The sequence below is a fragment of the Melospiza georgiana genome, chromosome 2, assembly GCF_028018845.1.
Source record: "Melospiza georgiana isolate bMelGeo1 chromosome 2, bMelGeo1.pri, whole genome shotgun sequence".
Lineage (NCBI taxonomy): Eukaryota > Metazoa > Chordata > Aves > Passeriformes > Passerellidae > Melospiza > Melospiza georgiana.
Window position 1 is genome coordinate 61,263,828 of NC_080431.1, and position 20,856 is coordinate 61,284,683.

Genomic DNA, 20,856 nt, shown 5'->3' on the forward strand with positions numbered 1-20,856 from the left:
ATGGTCAGTCTTGTGCTGCCCCTCGGTTTCCCCCTTCCAGACGTGCCTTTGGTAGCTGAGGTCCCCTGGAGCTCTGCAGGTGGCTGTGGGGCAGAGGGGAGCACAGGCAGTGCTGCTGCGGTCCCGCAGCCTGGCAGCGTCTCACGCCCCTGTGCAGCAGGGACCCTTAACGCTGTGATGGTAATTAAAGCCCGTAGCCCCCAGTTGCCACAGAAACGCAGTGCTCCACAAATACAAAACACAACTTACGGTCCTGTTCATTTTCCCAAATGCTCCTTATTTGTCAGATTTAACCAGGGTTTCATGTCTCGTCCTTGAAAAACGCTGGACTGTGAAAATACCCAGCAAGGGAGTTTGTGTGCACTTTTTTTTTGAGGAATTGCATATAAAAATCCTCACCCCTGGGGCAGGGAAGGACAATCATCACCTGTGACCTCTTGCCTTTGCAGTGATGGTGCCACATCAACACCTGGTGTAAGGATGACTCCTTGTCTGTGAGGGCATTCCTTTGATGGAACAAAAAGACCAGCACAGAGGCAAAAAATAATCCCTGGAGAGATGGTTTTACTGCAAGCCCAGCGTTGCCTGGTTGTGGTTCAGTGAAACAAAGTCACCATTCAGGCACAATATTATTTAGTTTGTATATAAAAATTGCAGTCATTCTGCTGAACAACTTAAAAACATGGAAGAGGTTGCTCATCAGCACAAAAAATAGGTGTGTTGGGTAATCGGCATATGGGGCTGCAGCGATAGCAGAAATTGCTGTGCCCTGTCCATCTCTTGTAGATTTTTGACTCGGAGCTGCCAGGTGCCATGTTTTGTCATAACTTTAATTTGTTTGCATTTTCAAAAGAGGAGGAGTCTAACAGGATTATTGCCTCATAAACTTGGACAGGTATTGAATCGGGGTCTGGTGTTTGAAGGCAGTGCAGCCTTTGGATATCGGTATAATTTATGTGGATTTTGTTAAGTCAATACATGTTGCTAGTACTACTTCACTTGTTTTCTATATGGCTTTAATATTAAAGCAGAGATTGTATCTAATGAGCTAGGTCATGCTTATTGGGAGATGGGAAATAGCACTTTTCCCCTATAGTGATGTTTGCTAGCTTTTTATTCTCATTATGTTTTTTTATTAATTTCTTGTGTCTTTTATTCTTTCACTTAAGCTAGGGTCTGCTTTGAGAACCGTTACAAGTCATCAGCCTGATGCTGTAATTCCTGTGAAGAATACTGCACTGGGAACTAAGAACTAATGTTTAATTAATGTTATGATGTGGTTTTAAGCAATGGGTTTAACCACTGTCTAGTTTTTCTTTCCTGGGGCTTATGTCAAACACTCCTGACTGCTCAGAGATCCTGTTCACAGCCATGGCATTTGAATAAAGCAGGGGAATTTGAAAATTATGAGACCCTTCTTAGCTAGCTTAGGCAATCAGGGACTATTGTCCATGGAGAACAGATTGTGGAAATCCTGTGACATTTTAAAATTAAGCCAGCCTTTCCTGAAATCCAAGATGGATGACTGTGCTGTTGTTCAGAGTTATTGATTAGTGTGTGTTAGATATTACCCCTCAAGGTCAAATCTGCCAGGCCAGGACTGCCTGAATTTAGGGTCACATGAAATCTTCTGAATAGCTGTTACAATTTTTTCCATATGCTCCCTTGCCACACTGGAGAGGAATAATGAAGGGTTATATACTGAGGTGTGCCTGTGATTCCTGAAGCAAAATTTTGGGATCTCATCTCCTCTGAGATGAAGAGAAGAAGCAACCAATACCCAGTGGCCTTTAATCAAAGGGAAAATACAGGTGGACAATTTTTCACTTGCTGCTGGTTTAGATTACACAGAAGAAATTAATCATTGATTCAGTGGTTAGATAGATCTCAGTGCAAATGCATCCCCCTGGTTAGAGAGTTCTGGTTAGAGGTGCAGAACTGAGATTTGCATCCCAGCCATTTTGGGATACAGAGACAATAGAGTCCTCCAAAGAAACACAGGTGTCATTCATCTCAGGGTGTTCTTTTGACATTTGCTTTTGCTTGAGAAAATTGAATAGGCAGTTGTAAACAAAATAAAAAATTGGGATGTATTAAAGGTCATTTTAAAAGAGATTAATTGTTAAGATGGATATTTTGCATAGTTGCTTACTTCTGGGGTATACTTGGGTTTTAGGTAAAATTTTGAACAGTCAGTTAATGGGCTGTAAATCTCTAGGATTTTAATAAGATAATTTAGAAATAGATTGCTTAAATCTCTGAGAGCATTAATTGCAAAATACATGTTTCCATTAACTTCAAACTGGAACTAGTGTTAACTATTTGTGACTTATGTAAAGACAACTACAGCTGAAAGGTTAACTTACTGCTAGTTCCAGTTTGCTTGTGATTTTCTTTTTTTTTTTAATACCACCCTTCAGACAGAAGGAATAATGTTATGAAATCTGATGTAGGTATAAAGCCTGACATCTAATGCTTTTGTAAAAATGTGTTGAGCTTCTCCAGAGAATGTTCGTTGCATCAATAAATGAGAACAAGAGGAGACCTAAGGATAAGGCTATCCTTTTCAGTCTAAAATCACTCTTGTGCCAACTCCACTTAAAAAACTAAAATAAAAATTTGCACATAAAATTTGCAGTTGGGTGTCCAGTCTTGCCCAGTTCCCAAGTGGATTGTAATTTAAAACTGAAAGCAGGGCAGCACCTGCACTATTTGACTGTTTTAATGAAGTCCTGGGAAAATTATTTTCTAGGAAATTATATGACTTGAATAACAGGCCTGGCTGGCTCTTTTACCCACTTCATATTTTTTATAATTCTGGTTATTTTTCCTGTTTGCAGCTTTCCTGGGCTGTTATCATCCTGTGGAGCTGGTTATCTTCTGTGATAGGAGACAGAAAATAATATAAGGGATGCAGAAAGAGGGTTGAAGTAGGGTATTATAAATGGCAGTGCTCTGGTATTGTGGATTTCAGGGATATAGTGCTTTACATCAGGGAAATTTAGACCTGACCTATCATCCCAGCTGTTGCTCAGACCACAAACTCTGTGTTTGTGAGCTTTGTAAATAAACTGACATTTTGCACTGGGAACAGATGGTAAACTGTCTTGAGGTCAATAATTAGGCAGCTACTGTATATGATCAATAAAAATCGTGGTGATTGTTTCCTCAGTCAGGGAACGGGCTTGCCCCAGGTAGAGCACAGCAATGTGAAAGTAAAGAAATCTTGATTTTTTTTAATTTTTTTTTCAGGTGGTGTCTTTATTTAGGTATTTATTTTTGTTGGTTTAGGGTTTTCTTTGTGGTGGCAGTGAGATTTTTCTTTTCTTCTGAATCTTCATTCTGTAATGCACTATCCCTTTCTTCCGCAGCTCTGCTGGCAGAGGGGTGTGGAAGGGTGGTCACATTAGCTGCAGAAGAGGTGGTGGGCGTAGCTTATATGGCATTTATTGATGATTTGAGTTACCAGGGCAGTGGCAGCACTGAGGCAATGTCAGCTGCCCAGGAAGAGCCTGTCTCCGGCCCTCTGCAGCAAAGCACATCCTGGGTTTGTCCCTGCACCAGCAGCATTCAGACCCTGGGATGGGTCAGCCATAGGAACAGGTGTGTCTGCTCACCTCCTGCAGTGGTGGCAATGGAGTGACTGCCTGTGTCAAGCTCTTGTGATTACAGTAAACAGATCCTGTCTCTGGGTATACCTTTCCTAAGACAGAAGGCTTGCAATTGTAATTTTTTGCATGGCAGTGAATGCCTGGTTGCTCTTCTCTGATTTTACATTTTGTTCAAAATTTAAAGGAACTTGTTAAAATTTTTAACACAAAAAAGGATTAATTTCAACGTCCTGAAAGAGAGGTGCAGATTTGTTTGATCATAGCCAGTTATAGATGTCAAACTGTCTCATGGGCATATTTACTGTATGACGCTGACTCATGCTGTGTCACAGACTGCCATGTGAGTTACATGGACTTCAAGGGATAGAAATTCTAGAAGCCTTCAAGGAGATCAATTTGGGATGGTCACACTCAGGATTCCTGACTGGATCTCCATTACAGTAGTGCACAGAATGATGTTGGGTTTTTTCATAGCCTCAATGATGGTCTTCGACATGCTCATGGTGGGAAGTGGAGGGGCAAGTACCACTATCCACAGGACTCAAGGAAACAGCGTGAAGCGGAGGCAGGGCATGTTTAGGTTGGATATCAAGAAAGTTTCTCACCCAGAGGATGAATGAGCACTACAGTGGTATCCCCAGGGAAATGATCACAGCACCAAGGCTTACAGAGTTCAAGAATGCTTTGGGCAAATGCTCTCAGGCACATGGTGTGACTCTTGGGGTGTCCTGTGCAGGGCCAGGAGTTGAACTTGATGATCCTGATGGATCCCTTCCAACTCAGAATATTTTGTGATTCTGCATATCAGGACTTGGTTCTTTCTTGGGTTTTTGGTTGGTTGGAGAAGGAGGAAGAGTCTTGGTTGTAGTCAGTAGTAGGTACAGGTCTACACTTTGGGCAGCACACATACAGTGGTTTTTGCTGCCTGTTCTGTGTGTCACTTTGCTGTGCAGGGCCTGTTGGTGTTGCAGGTACCCCCAAGTTCAATACAACTTGTGCCATGTGTTCCTCCCCTGCCTTGACTGACAAAGTAATTTGGTAAAGTCACAATTCAATGCTGTGTTTTTCTAGAACATTTATCTGGTTTATTTTGCATTACATAAAGACCAGCCATTAGATGGGTCTCATCCCTTCTGCGTTAATCCAGCGGCATGAATGCAGCGAGAGAGAGCTCTGGTCTGAGCACGAGGGCCCTGTGCGCTGCTCTCCTTATCTGCTCTCCAATCTTTGAGCTCTTACATAATATATTTAAGACTGTTTTTTGACTAATCTCTTTTGGGGTCTCATTTTGCATTCTTACTCTCCAGCAACAAAGAGCTGCTATGCTCTTCCCTTGTGAAATCCTTTCCAGAAGGTGCACATTATCTACTACAAGACAGGGCAACGATGAGCATCAATTTCCATGGCAGAATAGAAGCCTGGATTACAAATTACTATTTAATCCTTTTTACGTCAAAGGATATAATAATCCTTGTAAAATGTGCTCTAAGTCTTGTGCTCGGCTGTGTGAGGTTAAGGGGCAAAAATCAAAATAGGGAATCTCGTAAAAAGTAAGATATGAGGAAATGTGTGTGTTCAACATGAACTTTAGAATTTGTTTAGAACTACATTTCAGCAGTCAGAAATAAAGATGATGGGCTGATACCTAGACTGCTGGTTTTCATTTTTCTCTATCTTTTCTACTACTTTGCTAGAAAACAGTCTCTGTCCTGAGTGTTGCTTGCTGAATTGCAGTAAAGAATTTAGGTACAAGATAAGCATTGCTCTAATTTGATTTTTTTATCCCCCCACAAGTAAGAACATTTACCAAAACTAACAAATATGGAAGTGCCTTAAGACTGTGAGAAAATCTCTTTTATTTTCTAAATCATCATGGTATGTGCGTCAAGCAGTGTGATTCTATAAGGGAGAGAAGGGTAAATAAGGTTGGGAGGGATAAGGATTTAGTGTTTAAAATTGCAGACTGATGGCTGCACAACTTCCTGCCCAAGCAGCTATTTTAAGAGGGGCAAAGTTTAATAACATAAAAAGTTTAGAAAATAAATCCCATGGTGACAGACCTAGAGTCTTTTCTTGCCACACTCAGTGTGCTATAACTTTGTTAGGTAAAAAGCAAAACAAGTTAAGTTGTTTGAAACCAGTAATTTCATATGGTTAGTATTCCATATTTTTATTATTGGCCTCTGTACTAAATCAGATGGGGCATACTGGATAGAATCTGTCCTTCTTACTGTGTAACAATCCACAGAGGAAACCTAGAAGTAAGGTTTGCAATATTTGCAATATTACTAATGGAATGAACTGGGCTAAGCTGTTTGCTGTTTTTTTCAGTGCAGTGTATTTAGAACATTACTAATAACCTAATAATCTGTATAGTCAAAATCCAGAAAACCGAGTAGGACCAGATTAAAAATGTTATCTCATACTAAAGAACACAATTATTTGATCATATGACCGTCATTCCACGATAGGGTATTTTTTTTGCCAAATGCTAATTGCATGCTTCTAGTGTGACAATGCATAATGTGGTGTCCTTGCTGTCATAAAATGGTCATCTTGCAGGTGAAGACACTGCACTGCACCAGCTCTTATGAAGCCATAAAATGTTTTGTGTTATAAAAGAATTCGTATTTGTAGATTTTTCGTTGTTGTTCTTTTCTTTGACAAACTTACAGAAAACAGAAATATTCCCCTGATCTGTCTTGTTGTTGTATTTTGGGAAATCCAGAATGAAATGTTTTGAAGAGAACTTCCATATTTCCTGCAAAATGAATAATTTCTATTTCTTTATTTGTTGCAGAAAATGACTGAAGAGCATATATAAGTAACCCTGGAAGAAGTTGCTGCTCTGTGAGCTTTACATGAGCATCCCCATCCTATGAGAAGGATCTGTCAGCCTTCTTAGCTGTAAAATGGGGACTGCAGGTGACGACATGGCTGCAGTGGAGCAGAATGCCTCTTTGAACCCTCTGTGCTTTGAGTGTGGCCAGCAGCACTGGACAAGGGAGAACCATCTCTACAACTACCAGAACGAAGTGGATGATGACTTGGTGTGCCACATTTGCCTTCAGCCCTTGTTGCAGCCGTTGGACACTCCCTGTGGACACACTTTCTGCTACAAGTGCCTAAGGAACTTTCTGCAGGAGAAGGATTTCTGCCCACTGGATCGAAAAAGACTCCATTTTAAACTCTGCAAAAAATCCAGCATCCTTGTTCATAAACTGTTAGACAAGCTTTCTGTTTTGTGCCCCTTCTCTTCTGTGTGTCAGGAAGTGATGCAGCGATGTGACCTCGCGGCACATCTTAAAAACAGGTGAGCGCTGCAGGTGCTTGTGTTGCACTTTCCCTACACGCTTCTTTGTGGCCAGTTTGTGTAGCAGTAGAAATTGTGGGCGGGAGAGGGGGAGAGAGTTGGTGGTGGCTTTTAAATTCACAGCAGAAGACCCTAGAAAATGGGTCAGTCAGTCTGTAGCTGTGCACAGCAATGCACTGGATTACCCCTTTTTCGTGCACCACACCAGAAAATAGTGAAGTCTGCTTGGTGGTAGCCATGGGGACAATGACGTGGATCATTAGAGGTCTGAAGAAAATTATTTATCAAAAAAATAAAATACTGTGTCAGTTGTTTACAGTAGAGGGAAAAAGGCTGAGGGAGTGGGAAAATTAGAAATGTGCAAACTGTCTGCAGTAGGAACAAAGGAGATTGAGTTCAGATTTTAGGGGAAAAAGCTTTATAACAGTCTGGCACCGGCATAGCTTGGTTAGGGAGCAGGTGTCCATTCCCCATTTTTAGAAGTGTTTATGAACACATTAAACAAACTTTCATCAGGAGCAGTAACATCAGAATTGATTCTGCTTTGAGATAGGCAGATGGACATGGTATCTCTCAGGATTGATAGACCTTCTCTGCCTGCCCTCAGTCCAGTCCAGGGACACTGGTGACCACCCAGACAGATTCATTTGAGAGGTGCGTGGACCTGCTCTGTGGACTTGTTTCCAAGTCTTGGTCTTTGTACCTTTGGAGACTCTTGCAGACCATCTTTGCATGGAGAGTGGTGTTGCAGAGGAGATTGGGAGAGTGTGTGTGGTGCAGGTGTGCCTGCAGGCAAGTGCTCTGCCAAGAAGGGGAAAAGGGCAGAGACCCCTGCCTTGGCAACTATTTGTTCACACTCATATTTCCAGTGTGCCCTCTTCCTTTTTCCACACATCCTGAAGGCTTCTGGGGATTCAGAGGCTGGGAGGACTGTGGGCGTGCAGAGCATGCCGCAGCCCTGTGAACTGTGGTGAGTATGGAGCTGCCTGGCTGGTTTTGGTTGTGGTAGTATGGTGTCCATGTCAGGGAGGCACAGGGGCTAATTAGGAGCCTTTCTCTCTAGGTTTTTATCATCTTCTTTTTTGTAAATTCTCCATATAGCTTCCATGTTAGTTTAAGCACTTGCTTGTGGTGAGTAGTTTCTGATCTATACGATGACTTGAGGGTGTTGAGGAGGCCTAACTGTTTTATGATTGTTTTATTAAAAGGCAAAATTTAACTGATTCGATTTTAATAAAATGCAAAATGCTATCAAGACTACTGCTAAATATCTAATTCATCTTCTTCTTTCCCACTGTCATATCCCTCACCTTTTCAGTCCTTTTTCCTTAGCTGACATAGTTTTGAATGATATTAGAGCTGTTTAGAACGGGGTCATGCAATTTATTTGTACATAGAACACTATGTATGTACTTTTTAAGTACACATAAAAAATCCATTTACTTCATGCACAGGGTTATTATGGAATTCAAGTGATCTGAGTCACAAGCTTTTTCTGTTTGTCGGCTGGAAAAAGCTTTCAGTTGCAGAAGGCTGCTCATTTTCAATTCCTTCTGTTCTCTTGGTTATCTTGGCTGATATGCATTTTGAATATATGGTGATTTACAGTTTTCAATTAAGTTTATTTGCAAACATCTGAACCACCTATAAATTACCATTGCTGGCATAAATGATGGCAGCAACTGCATAGTTTGAATTTAATTCTATATGGATTAATGAATCCAGTAAACTTCTACTACTGATCATTACATTTAGGAAAGAAATACAAAATTGAGTATTGTTTTAATTGTCAGCTTTGATTAATATAAACCAGTCACAAAAAGCCTTTACATGAGATGGTTTGTGTTTCTGAAGAAAGCAGTATGGTTGGTTAATTTTCACTGTCTAAAACCCTTCACACTAGGGTTTTCCAGTGGTTTTTTATTAGCTTCATTTGAGCATAAAAGCTGGAAGAAAATGTCGTTGTATTCACCAGGTGCCTCAGAGTGTAAGGAGAATTACTGTAAGATGCTCCCACAAGGAGATGAGAGGCATCAGACACAAACCTGATTACTTCACAGTCACTAATTGCACTGCATGATACCTCATTGCACAAAGAAAATATTCTTGATTTCTCAAACTCTTGAGTTTCATTACATTCCTTGCAAACTTGGTTTTTAAAGTTAAACACAGTGCATATAATATGATTTAAAGGGAAGAACCATATGAGTCATGTACTGTTTTTCAGTCACTTGGAATAGAAAATTTGCTAGTGTTTGGTAAAATAAGTGTCAGTTTCATTCCCTGGAGTTGTTTAAGGAAAGACTGGTTGTGGCACTCAATGCCATGGTCTAGTTGACATGGTGATGTTTTGTCATGGATTAGACTCTATGGTCCCAAAAGTTTCTTCCAACCTAGTTAATACTATGTTTCTGTGATTTCTAAATATGAAAGGTATATTTATGAGAAGAAAATCTGACAAAAAGTTAATGAGATTTTCTGTGTATGATTTTAATTGAGTTAATTCTTCTGGGTTATTCAGAAGTGAAAGAAGTCTATTGTATTATAATGAGAGGGTTGAGTATTGTGTTTCTTGCTTTTTAGTTGGGCTTTAGCTGTTGCCTCCAGTATTTCCCTATGGTAGCTTAAGTTACCAATGTGGATGAAGACATTTTTCCAACTGGGTAACATTGCAGATAATTTTATGTCAAATTAAGTTTGACCTTTATATGGGATTGCATTTTTTTGGAATTGAAGAAACAATTGAGCTATTCACTGGGTGTCGCTCAGCATGCTTAATATATGGATTTAGAGTAACAAAATCCATGGGAAGACAAGTTGTAAATATACAGAGCTTCATCATTCAAAATCGTGGCAATCCCAGTTATTTGGTGTTTATGACAGTGCTGGTGAGCCCTGTTCTTCCCACGCTCTCCCATGTTGGCACTGTCCATGCCTGGCACTTCAGAGCACCAGAAGTGAAGGGGATCTATGGGATTTAACCCTCTTTTGAATAAGTGGATAGGCAACAAATTCATAGTCTTTACATGCCATATGGACTCCAGCCATTGCTGGAAAGGCAAACAATCTCTCTCTGGTTGTCCTGTGCTCTGAAGCCGCTTGACTCCTTGTAAACTTCTGACATTGTTGGCTGGGAGAGAGAATTATGCAACAAAACCACTCTTATTTTGGCTTAGTCTTCTCTGATTCCCAAACCTAGATAACTCCTGGTGCCTCATTTTCCCCGCTTTTTTTTCCTTTTTTTTTCTTTTTTCCTGTCAAAAAAGAAACTAAGACCCAGACACTTAACTTTCCAAAGCCAGACTGGGTTTTACTTCGAATTGCAGCTGTAAATCTTACCAGAATTACTGCTTAAGGTCACTTTGCTGGCAAAGTTTTATGAGCAATAGCAAAGGCACTTGGATTGCTTCTTTGCTTAAATACAGCTCCTGCTTGGGAAATGATTTAGTGCAGCTGGTTTGAGGTTATTTAGTGTGTTTGCTTTTATCAAACCTCTAGACTGTACAGAAGCTGATGGCATAGGTTACAATGAATTCTTTCTTTTCAGTAGTCAGTGAGCAAATGTGTTTTTCAAGCTCCTACTGTTATTTCTCAGAAATACCCTGTAAACTACATCTTAATTTTGTATGAAAGCTCTTTTTATCAGCAGAGAGGGATTGCTGCTAGTGTTCCAAGAAGTCAGCTTTTAAATGAGAAATCCAGCAGACTTGGCTGTAAAAAAACCACAACAAAAACCCACCAAACAAAAAGATCCATTTTTCTTCTCTCTCTGATATGAATTAAGAAAAATTGAAGGTAAAAGCTATACTTTGTCACCGTCCAGAACTGAGCAGAAGCTGGTACTGAGGAGGGTAGAGGAAGAAGCTGAATATAAGCAGAAGCTGATTTCACATTGCTAGAATAACTGCCCTTCAATCTTCCCATTAAGTAACATCACTCTGTTGCTTCAGCTGGGTAGTTGTACTATCACAGAATAGTTTGAGTTTGAATCTTGCTCTTGAGCACCTTGATTCATTAAAGAAATTAAAGAATTTCTAAAAATTCTTAAAATAGTCCTCCCTTTGTTTTTGCTCCTAGACAAGATGTTCTGGCTTTATAGGTAGGTATGAAATACCATTTCTCTAAGTTTGAATTCAGCCCTTATTTATGCAATTTGTTTTATGAGATGTTTTTATGAGTAAAGGAATCCTATCTTTAAAGCTTGTTTCGATCATGAGATGCCCATCTTTGTCCATAACATGTTACAAGATTTAGTCCAAAATGCTCTTTATCCCACATATTTGGTGTTAGTGAAAGTGTGCACCTCTGGAGATTTATTGGCACTTAAATGTTACAACTGCTGTATGGTTTTGCTGTTTGTGAATAATACATTCTTACTGCCAACAAATATCTTTTTATGTTGCAAGTGGAAAGAAAAAATCTCCGTATAGATGTGCTTGAGTACCAATACAAGGCTTTGCTGCTTGGTAGGTGGCAAGCTGTGTTTAAAGACCTAGGAGCTGGCATTCCATGAATTAATGTCTCCATTAGACTGCTACTTCCCTGGCAATGCAGTTGCACTGTCCTAGACTGAAATTCAGAGTCTATTACAATTACTGGTTAATTGGGGGGGAAGTCTGTGGGGTTTTGCCCTTTTTTGCCTCATACAGTGCTGCACAAAAGGGATTCCACTGAACTGAGTAGGTGTGCTGTTTAGATTTCTTGGTACTAGGTTTTGAAATTATAATTAAACATCATTGGCCAAAATAAACCTCAAATCTATTTGTATTTTGTGTGATGACTTTCATCAGCTGCCAGGTAATGATGGGAGAATGTGCTGTGTGAGGGAGGGTGGAGGAGGACCTGGCTGTGGTTTAGGAGGCTTTGACAGAAATAGGACACTTCCAGGGATGAGTTTTGTGCTGTCCTGGTTTGACACAGCTTTAAAAAGCCCAAAACTCTTAAGGTGTGCTTTGCCACCTGGTGCAGGTCCTTTGGGCTCCTCAGGCCTTGTGAGATGGCTGAGTCAGTCAGCAACAGTGCAGTGGTTTGTAGGAGATACCTAAGGAAGTGTCTGGCTCACACAAGTAGTCCAGTAAGGATGGACTCTGCTGTCAGGCTCAGAGGGATTGATGCATGGTTCTGTGGCAGTGTTGGTTTTCAGCTGTTCATTTACCTCTTTGCTGAGAAATCACCACTTCTATAGCACAGCAGTTCAGGGACAGCAAGGACACACAGCTTGGGGTGGTTTTGTCCTAAATTCTGGAGAATCACTGCGGGAGAGCATGTCTGTCAGAGCTCCCAGCAGACAAAAGGTTTTCTCTGCAAGAGCATTTACCCCTTGCTGTGTTGCTGCAGAAGTGAGTGATGTTGGAAATTGCTCCTTTTTTTTCCCCTGTTGCCAGCGTTAAGATTTGAGGAACCATGAAGCTAACCCATCAAGTTAAATTATATTAGAAATACTGAGGGAAGTGATAGCATCTTTCCTTTTCTTGATCTCTTGGGGCCATTGTTTTGAGGTTTGCATTGTGAAATGATCAATGATAGAAATTTCCTGCTGATTTTCACATGTAATTGTGTGTCTCTGGCCACCAGACAGATATATTGGCTGATCTGTCCCACTATACCAGTGGTTTTCTGTAGTAAATACTGTCTGGGCAAAGCCAAGAAATAGGGTTATGTTCCATCTTTAAAATAAGAGAAACGTTTTCACAAAGCAAAACCTTTCAAAAAATTTTCATCTTTGGTGCTTACACTTTCTTAACTTTGAAGAAGAAAATGACCAGCAGTTGCTTTGGGAAAAGCCCCAAGGAATTATTTCTAAAATGCATCATGTCATAATATGAACTGTCTCTAATGTATGTTTTTGTGCATATTTCAGGGCATATTTGGGTTACCTTTTTCTACTCTTCTAAACATGGAGAACGCAAAGGGGGACATGAGACAAGGGGAGAACACATGGTGAACTCCTCTGGGGAAGCCTTATAGCCTTTAGATACCTTTCAGTATCTAAAAGGGATATAAGAGCTGGAGAGGGATTTTTTGTAAGGGCATGTAGTGATAGGCTAAGGGAAATAGCTTTAAACAGAAAAAGGATAGATTTAGGTTAAATAATAGGATGAAATTCTGTACCATAAAGGTGGTGAGGCACTGGAAGAAGTTTCCTGGAAAAGCTGTGGATGCCCCATCACTGAAGGTGTTTAAGGCCAGGCAGGATGGGGCCCTGAGCAACCTGGTCTAGTAGAAGGTGTTCCCCGCCCATGGCATGGGGTTTAAGTTACACGATCTCTAAGATCCCTTCCAACCACAGCCACTCTATCATTCTATGTATATAATTTAAAAAAAAAAAGATATTTTCATATATATATATATCTAATGTTATGTATGTATAACATGGCTGAGGGGTCACAAAAGCTTTATCAATGTTCTTTGGATCTGAAAACTTAAAAATCCATGCTGAAGCAGTCTTAACAATATAATTACCAAATTACTTTTACAGAATGTCAGAATAGAATTGTGATTCTCAAAACATTCTGCTTTAATAAATTAGGATGTCATTAGGCTTCTGCTGTCTTTTATTCTGTTAACACATTTCTTCTCTTGCAAGAATAAATAATTTCTTCTTTGGTTATAGCAATCTGCAAAGTTCCCAAATGCTGAATCCTTCCAAAAACATGGTTCCTTTTTTTCTGACACTGCTACAGTATCAGTAGGCAGTATGAGCATTTTTGGGTGGTCAGTGGCTTCAGAAGCAGGAACTTTAAGGATGTCAAATTCTATAAGATGTGATTTATTAGACACTGGCAAAACTGTCCCTGAGACAGATGTAAGATTGGTGTCCACGTCTAATTATGTGCACATAAATGCAAGATGATTCAATAAATGAAGACTTTCCATAAATTTGCAACATTGCGGCCCTTTTTTTGCAATGAACTATTGTAGGCTTTTAAACATAAGCAAAAAAAATATTGCATTAAGAGTAATGGAAACTTTAAAAACCGAGTTTGTAGTGAAAAGCATCAAATACTGTTGCATAAGGGAAACAAAAATTGCACCTCCTATGTCAGAAGTCAGAAAGAAAAAACAGGAGACAGGATGGAGATGAGAACACCTTCTGTTGGCCCAAGAGACAAGTGATGAACAGAGCTGTTGTGCTAAACCTCTCATACAGACTTCTAGAGAAGCAGAATTTTATTTTGGTATTATAACAGTTAGATTGCAATTTAGGGAAAATTTTCATCTCTTTCCTCCTTTGAATAAGCCCAGGAAACTATGATGCTTACTTCTTTTGGCTTACTAAGGGGAAAGAAGATGGTTTCAGTAGGTCTCGAGTTATGTCTTGGAACAGGCTTCTTATATACATTTTTTTTGACCATCTTTCCAGCAAGTTATTTTCCAGAAACTAAAATGTACAGAATCCACCTTCTAGTGGAAGTTGTCCCTGTCCATGGTAGAGGGCTTGGAACTAGATGATCTTTAAGGCCCTTTCCAACACAGACCATTGTGTGATAACAAAATAAGTCCACATTCAGAAGGTGTTACAGCACATTGAGTTCATGGCCAAAAAACTACCTAGTAGAAGTTTTGTGAAGAAAGCAGTATTTGGGTTTTGTCCACTAAAACATATTTTGGCCTTAATATTCAGTGTGTTTAATATTTTTTTAATGCTGTGTTTAAAGCTATGGCTTTGAAGAAGACTGATTTAACCCAAGGAAATACTTGGGCATTTTGTGCTACAAACAGGGCTGCAGGCTTGAAGCATAATATCAGTGTTGTCTTTACAGGTGTCCTGGGGCTTCTCATCGGAGACTTGCTCTGGAGAGAAGGAAAACGAGCAAGGTGCAAGCAGAAGCAGAGGGTGAGAGTGGTGTGGGTGGGCAGGAGCAGCCCAGCAGTTTGTCTCCGGACGCTGATCAGGGAATAGTGCCAGCCGAGCCAAGCTTTACCTCGCCCGCCCTGCCCGCCTGGACAGACGAGCCCGGCATCGACAATCCGCCTTTTGAGGAGAACACAGCAGCAGACAGTATGTCATCACTTATCCTCCCAAGTCTCTTGTATCATATGTGGAAACATTAGTGGTGTCAGAGCTTGAACGTGCATCTTCATCTTTGGCTCTTGTCTTTTGCAATTTCTGGAGAAATATTAGTGTATTTTGATTATGTGCAAGTTTACAACTGGGATAAAGTCACAGGAAGGAAAGAGATATCTCCGAGTGTGTGCCAGCTACTGTGGTGCTGTATCATCATTTATTATGTCAGGGTGCAGTAGTTCATGTTAATCTGCTAGTGGGACTGGCCTCACAAGTGAGATGGAAGGAGTGTAGTTTCTATAAGATTACAAAAGTTGTTTTCTAAGATGAGATTTGTTTTTCCCCCCAACTGGATCAGCAGCCTTCTCACACACAGAGTGCTGTCGTACTTTAGCAGAAAGGCAGCTGAGTTACTCCTGCATTTGTCTGCACCGAATGAGCTGTAACACCTTTAGCATCTGGGATTTTACAGAGGAAGTGCTCAGCCTTACCACAGAGAAAGGTGGTCCTGTCCCCTTTCTTCTCCTCTATATTTGCCACCCTTTAGCATTCTCCTTTTTCCTCTTTAGTTGTCTCCATGTTTGCTTCAGAAATGGGCTCCTTCAGTTGACCCAGTAACTCAATAGCAGCTCCTCATGCAATTGCAAGACAAAGAGGTTATGGGCTAACCCTTAAAATATATTTTTATTGTCGCCCCCATTTTTTAAGATTTTCTAAGCCTTCTGATGTTGACGTTCTTGTAACAAACTTTCTCACACACTTTCTGTAAATAACTCACTGTTTTGCATTCTTTTATGGAGGAGGAAAAATTTGTTGGACTGTTGGTTTGTCCAGTGTCATTGGAGAGGTGGCACTGTCACCCTCCAATCCACTGTCAGTTTTTGAAAGCTATAAATGCTGGAGTCAGAAAATAAACTTCCCTTTTTTCTTCACCTGGAGAGCAGCGGTGTGCACTTGTGTTCTTTTGTGTCCTATAGTGATGCATTTTTATCATCATCACCAAAAGCAAAGCCCCAGGTGACCCAATGCAGGACATGAAGTTGATTATAAAGGATGGGATCCAAAGGGTTGAGAATATCCTATTCCAATCCAAATGACCCCATTTCAGGAAGCATGGATGCTACTAAGTCACTAGCTGCTTTCTAACAAGCTAGGGGTTTCAACAAGTAGTGGAACTGATCCATTTGCACTGGTTTAGTTTTTTTGTTCAACTGCTGCTTTGTGGCCGGTCTACATTATATTTTGATGATTTATTTTATTGGAAGTGAATGAAATAGAAAAGATATTAATTGTCTTTCTTTTTAAAAATAATTGGCAGCAAATCAACAGCCACCTACCTTGCCTGAAGGAGAGATCACTACTATTGAAATTCATCGGTCCAATCCTTATATTGAATTGGGAATTAGCATAGTGGGTGGCAATGAAACACCTTTGATCAACATTGTCATTCAAGAGGTTTATCGAGATGGGATCATTGCCAGAGATGGAAGACTTCTTGCTGGAGACCAAATACTTCAAGTATGGAACCTAATTACCTATTCTGTCTGCTTGCTTTCTGTTCACTCCTTGCAGAATTGTTGTTAAAATGAGATGGAAGATTTTCCTTGTCAGACTATGTTATGTCAATGTTAGCTTTGCAATTATCAGTTGGAAAGCAAATTAATATTCAGAGCAGAGCGTGTTGTTCTAGCACTTTTGGCTGTCATGCTTTATGTTGTTTGTCGGACCAGTCCCTGGAATTATCTTCCCTCTCTGGCATCTGTTGTCAACATTTAAAATACAAGTTTATTTTTCTGTTTTTAAATGTTGTGGGACTTAGTCCTTATTTCAGCTTTACTCATGCATTCCAAAGGAGCCCAAGGTTATTTCTGGCTAGCAAGTTGGCATAACTTGTCCTATGTAAGAAGCAATTTGTGGATTGTAAGGCTGCCTTCGTCTAAACTGTTATTTTAATGTTGTCTTCCAAAAGCTGAGGCAGTTGACCAGCATCTTTCACTATGTATAAAAGACTCAGTGTTAGACTTTAATGGAAGGATTTAAAGCAAGATGCTCTAAGCATTTAAAGAAAAAAATGAACAAAATGTAAGTTGGTTTTGATTGTGTATTTTTGTTTTGGTTTTAAGTAATTAACCACCGACAATAGAAAAAAATCAAGTTCTATTAATTTTGAAGTTTTAGTTTTTATATTAGGGGAAGGGGTTTTTCATACAACACTAAAGTAACTGAGTGCTACATAAACAGAACAGTCACCCAGCTTCTATTTTTAATCCTTCCACCTGAAACAAATATATTATCATCAATTCAAAGTTACTTCAGTAGAAATGTTTGCTTTTGATCTGGCAGCCTAAGATCAACCCAAATGTAATTGTAAGCCTTCTTCATTTCACTGTTTTGAAATCAAGCTGATAGGAGTAGCTTAAATACAGTAGTTACCCTTGGAATAAAATTAGTTTGCACTTCAGAAAATAAAGTCCCTTTTGAGAAATGTGCCTTTTTCAGCTCTTGGAGTGTAAGCATAGTTGCTGGCCAAGAAAACAACCCAAGAGCTTTCCAAGATGTTTCCTTTTCAACAAGTAATTGCAGACACTGATTGAATGCTGCCTCATTTATTTTTATTCTGAGGGCTCTACTTGTTTGGCAGAATAGGGAGCTTGAGTTCCAATGAAGCTTTGGAAATTCCTGCTGTTTGGGCAGGTGTCAGTTACAGTTTCCAAAGCCATAAATGGCAGTGAATTGACTGTAAATAGGAATTTACTAGCTGCAGTGAGTCTTCCCCTATCAACAGCCTGGCAGTGGGGCTGTCAGATGCTAAGTGGGTGTCCATGAGAGTCCTTCTCTCATGCCAAGGGAGAGATGCAGAGGGTAAAACCTAAATTTTGAGGGGAGATAGAATATCTTTATTTGAATTTGCCTGTGCAGGTGCTGAGCTGTTGTATTAAAATGATCAGGTCCAATCTCCGCCATCTGTAATTAGGTGCACTTAGGTGCAGCTCAGCATGTACACTTCGGTGGGATATTTCTGAAAATGTTTTCCAGGGCTTTTATGAGCTGTAAAGGTCTAAAAGAAAGAGCCAGAAAGGGCTGTGAGATGAAACTCAGCATTTTCTTGCCTAGTCAAACAAGAAGTATTACCCTTTTAAGAGCTGTGGGAACAGCATTTAGTAACAGCTACATAAAAGCTTGTGTTGTCTGCAAGGTGCAGATAGGTGCCTAACAATTTCAAAGTGCTCTACAAATTGTCTTTTTTGTGCTGGACTGTGACTGTAATTCATGTGAAGCATGTCCTAATGAGAATCTCTTTCCCCAAGAAGTGCCGAGGCTGTTTTGTTCTGAAATTTTAAACTGCCTTATAGAGAGAAGAATTACATTTTATTGCATATATTCTTCTGTGCCCTTTGAGTGCTCACATATTTTACGTATTTACTTTAGCTAGCTACAGTTAAAAATAAAAATAGATTTAATTTAAGGGCTCTGATGGATGGGCCCTAGTGGTTTTTGCAGGAGGCAGCTCTAAGTGTTATTTCTTCTAGTTATGCTTGTTTTCCCTCTGCCCAAGGTTACAGGCTGTCTCAGGGCAGTGGCAGAGCACCACCATGGTTCTGTCTGAGCTCGTGGTGCTGCCAGCAGCAGTGGCTTTGGGCTGGAGGTGTCTCAGGGAGGGTGCAGTCCTCCTTCACCCTCAGAAACTACCACAGCCAAGTGGCTCAGCACAGGCTTCTGGGAGCCCCTCAGCTCAGATGTGTAATGTAAATGTGGCAGCTGCTGTACATAGATTGCTTTGTATATTTTTATAATTTTAATATTACTGTTAGATGGTGAGAAGGTGCATGTTTGGTTTTACTTACTTAGGTTGCAATGGGGACTATTAAAAGGCTTAGGTAAGGCATGTCAATCAGTATAGACCGTTTGGTGATAGCTTCTATCTGGGGCAGGGGTTCCTCCACCAAGGCTAAGGATGAAATTCTAATGTTAACTTTGATTCCTTTCTTACAAAAGGAGACAAACACAGCTTTCGTGCTGAATTTTTGTCATACTCCTCTTATCTACCAAATCTCATTGTACTGTCAGTTCTTATTTTTACAGTGCAAGAAATGACTGAAGATTACTGATCTCTGTATGAGTGGGCTGTATAACAAACACTGTTCTTTATTTTAGGTAGAGAAAATTTAATCTGTTTTTCATTTACAACTGAATTTTGGGTGATACAGGTTATAAGTCTGAAGCTCTGGCCTACTTGAAATCTGTGGAAAATCTAAGTTCATGCTAAGACTTGAGAATTAGTCCAACTACATTTTTTTGCTGTGTTAATGAACCAAATTCATTATTCTTGACTTCAGTTTTTTAAAAATGTTTTTTCACATTATGGAAGTAATGCATATTGTAAGACACAGGCTTCCTGCAGAGATTTGGATCCATTCTTTTTATAGCTATTATTTTGCAGTTTTAAGTGATGCTGGGCTTGAAATTGAAAGCACATGCCATGTTCTTGTCCGGGAAAACAAACAATGTAAAGAAGACAAGTGTAGGAGACAAGGAGAGCAAAAACCTTGGCCTGTGATGGCAGAGGGCATTCACTACTGGGGACATGTCACCTTTTTGGGAGAAGGCCTAAAATACTGCTAGGGGAAGCTTAGATGGGGTATTAGGAAAAATCTCTTCACAAAAGGGTTATTAAGCACTGGAGCAGGCTGTCCAGGGAAGTGGTGGAGTCACCATCCCTGGAGATGTTTAAAAGGCATGTGGATGTAGAACTTGGAGACGTGGTTTAGCGGTGGAGTTGGCAGTGCTGGATTAAGACGTGGGCTTGATGATGTTGAGGATCTTTTCCAACCTAAAAAGAAATTTGTAGATTGAACATCCATTGTGAGTTTGCTGGAAAGAATGGAAGATAAGAGAGGAAGCCTAGTAAAGTCAGACATGTAGGTTGCTCCAAGGCTGGTTTTGCAGTGAGCGAATTGACTTTGGGAAGGACTTAACTAAACATGGGAAAACATCCTCGTGACTTCTTTTGCTGTGGTTGGCAGGTGAACAGCTTTGACATCAGCAACGTGTCCCACAACCACGCGCGGGCCGTGCTGTCGCAGCCGTGCTCGGTGCTGCAGCTGACGGTGCTGCGGGAGCGGCGGTTCGGCAGCCGCGCGCACGGCCACGCCGACGCGCCGGGCTCCGCGCGCGAGGACAGCTTCCAGGTGACCCTGCACAAGCGCGACTCCAGCGAGCAGCTCGGCATCAAGCTGGTGCGCAGGACGGACGAGCCGGGGGTGTTCATCCTCGACCTCCTGGAAGGGGGCTTGGCCGCCCAGGACGGCCGGCTCTGCAGCAACGACCGCGTGCTGGCCATTAATGGGCACGACCTGAAGCACGGCACGCCCGAGCTCGCTGCTCAGGTCATACAGGTAATTCGCTCTCCCTGCCTGAGCCCCTGGCTTGGCTTTATTTCTAGAGTCTGTTCCCGGGCAGAACAGCTTGTGAGAGGCCTAAAAGCCTGTGTCAATGTAATTTGCGGTGATTTATGTTTTGAAAGTAAGAGTGAAGAACAGCACCTGCTTTGGCACCTACCAGATGAACTTCACCTCCTCAGAAGTGAAAAATGCATTAGTCTTCCCTGGAATGCAGCCTGAAGGTTAGAAGACAGCTTGTGTAGCAAGGAGAATAGCCTATTGTAGCATACTGCTTAGGGGAGAAGAAAAAAAAGAGGATTATTATTATTCTATTTATGTATGTATTGTATTTTAATCTCTCAGTAAGCTCTATAGAAGTGGACTTTGCTTTTTATTGATTTTCCTGTGCATGGAATTGAGTTAAAACAAGAAAGTAATTTGTCAGATGTTAGAGTCAACGGGTAGCAGCTGGGAAGTCAAATAGAGGTTTTCCATGAGTTCTGCATGGTGCAAATAATTTTCTGAGTGTTCACAATAGGGTTA

At 40.7% G+C, this 20,856-nt stretch overlaps 1 protein-coding gene across 3 annotated transcripts in view; it reads left to right on the forward strand.

The window, feature by feature from the left end:
* The window catches only part of LNX2 (ligand of numb-protein X 2), a 59,408-nt gene that overhangs the window by 26,025 nt on the left and 12,527 nt on the right, over positions 1-20,856 (forward strand). For all 3 annotated transcript variants that reach the window (XM_058045430.1, XM_058045429.1, XM_058045431.1), the window contains exons 2-5: positions 6,412-6,924; positions 14,688-14,926; positions 16,251-16,450; positions 19,957-20,328. In XM_058045430.1, coding sequence (XP_057901413.1) covers positions 6,524-6,924; positions 14,688-14,926; positions 16,251-16,450; positions 19,957-20,328 — 1,212 coding nt within the window. In that variant the 5' untranslated portion in view covers positions 6,412-6,523. The remainder of the gene's footprint in view (positions 1-6,411; positions 6,925-14,687; positions 14,927-16,250; positions 16,451-19,956; positions 20,329-20,856) is intronic.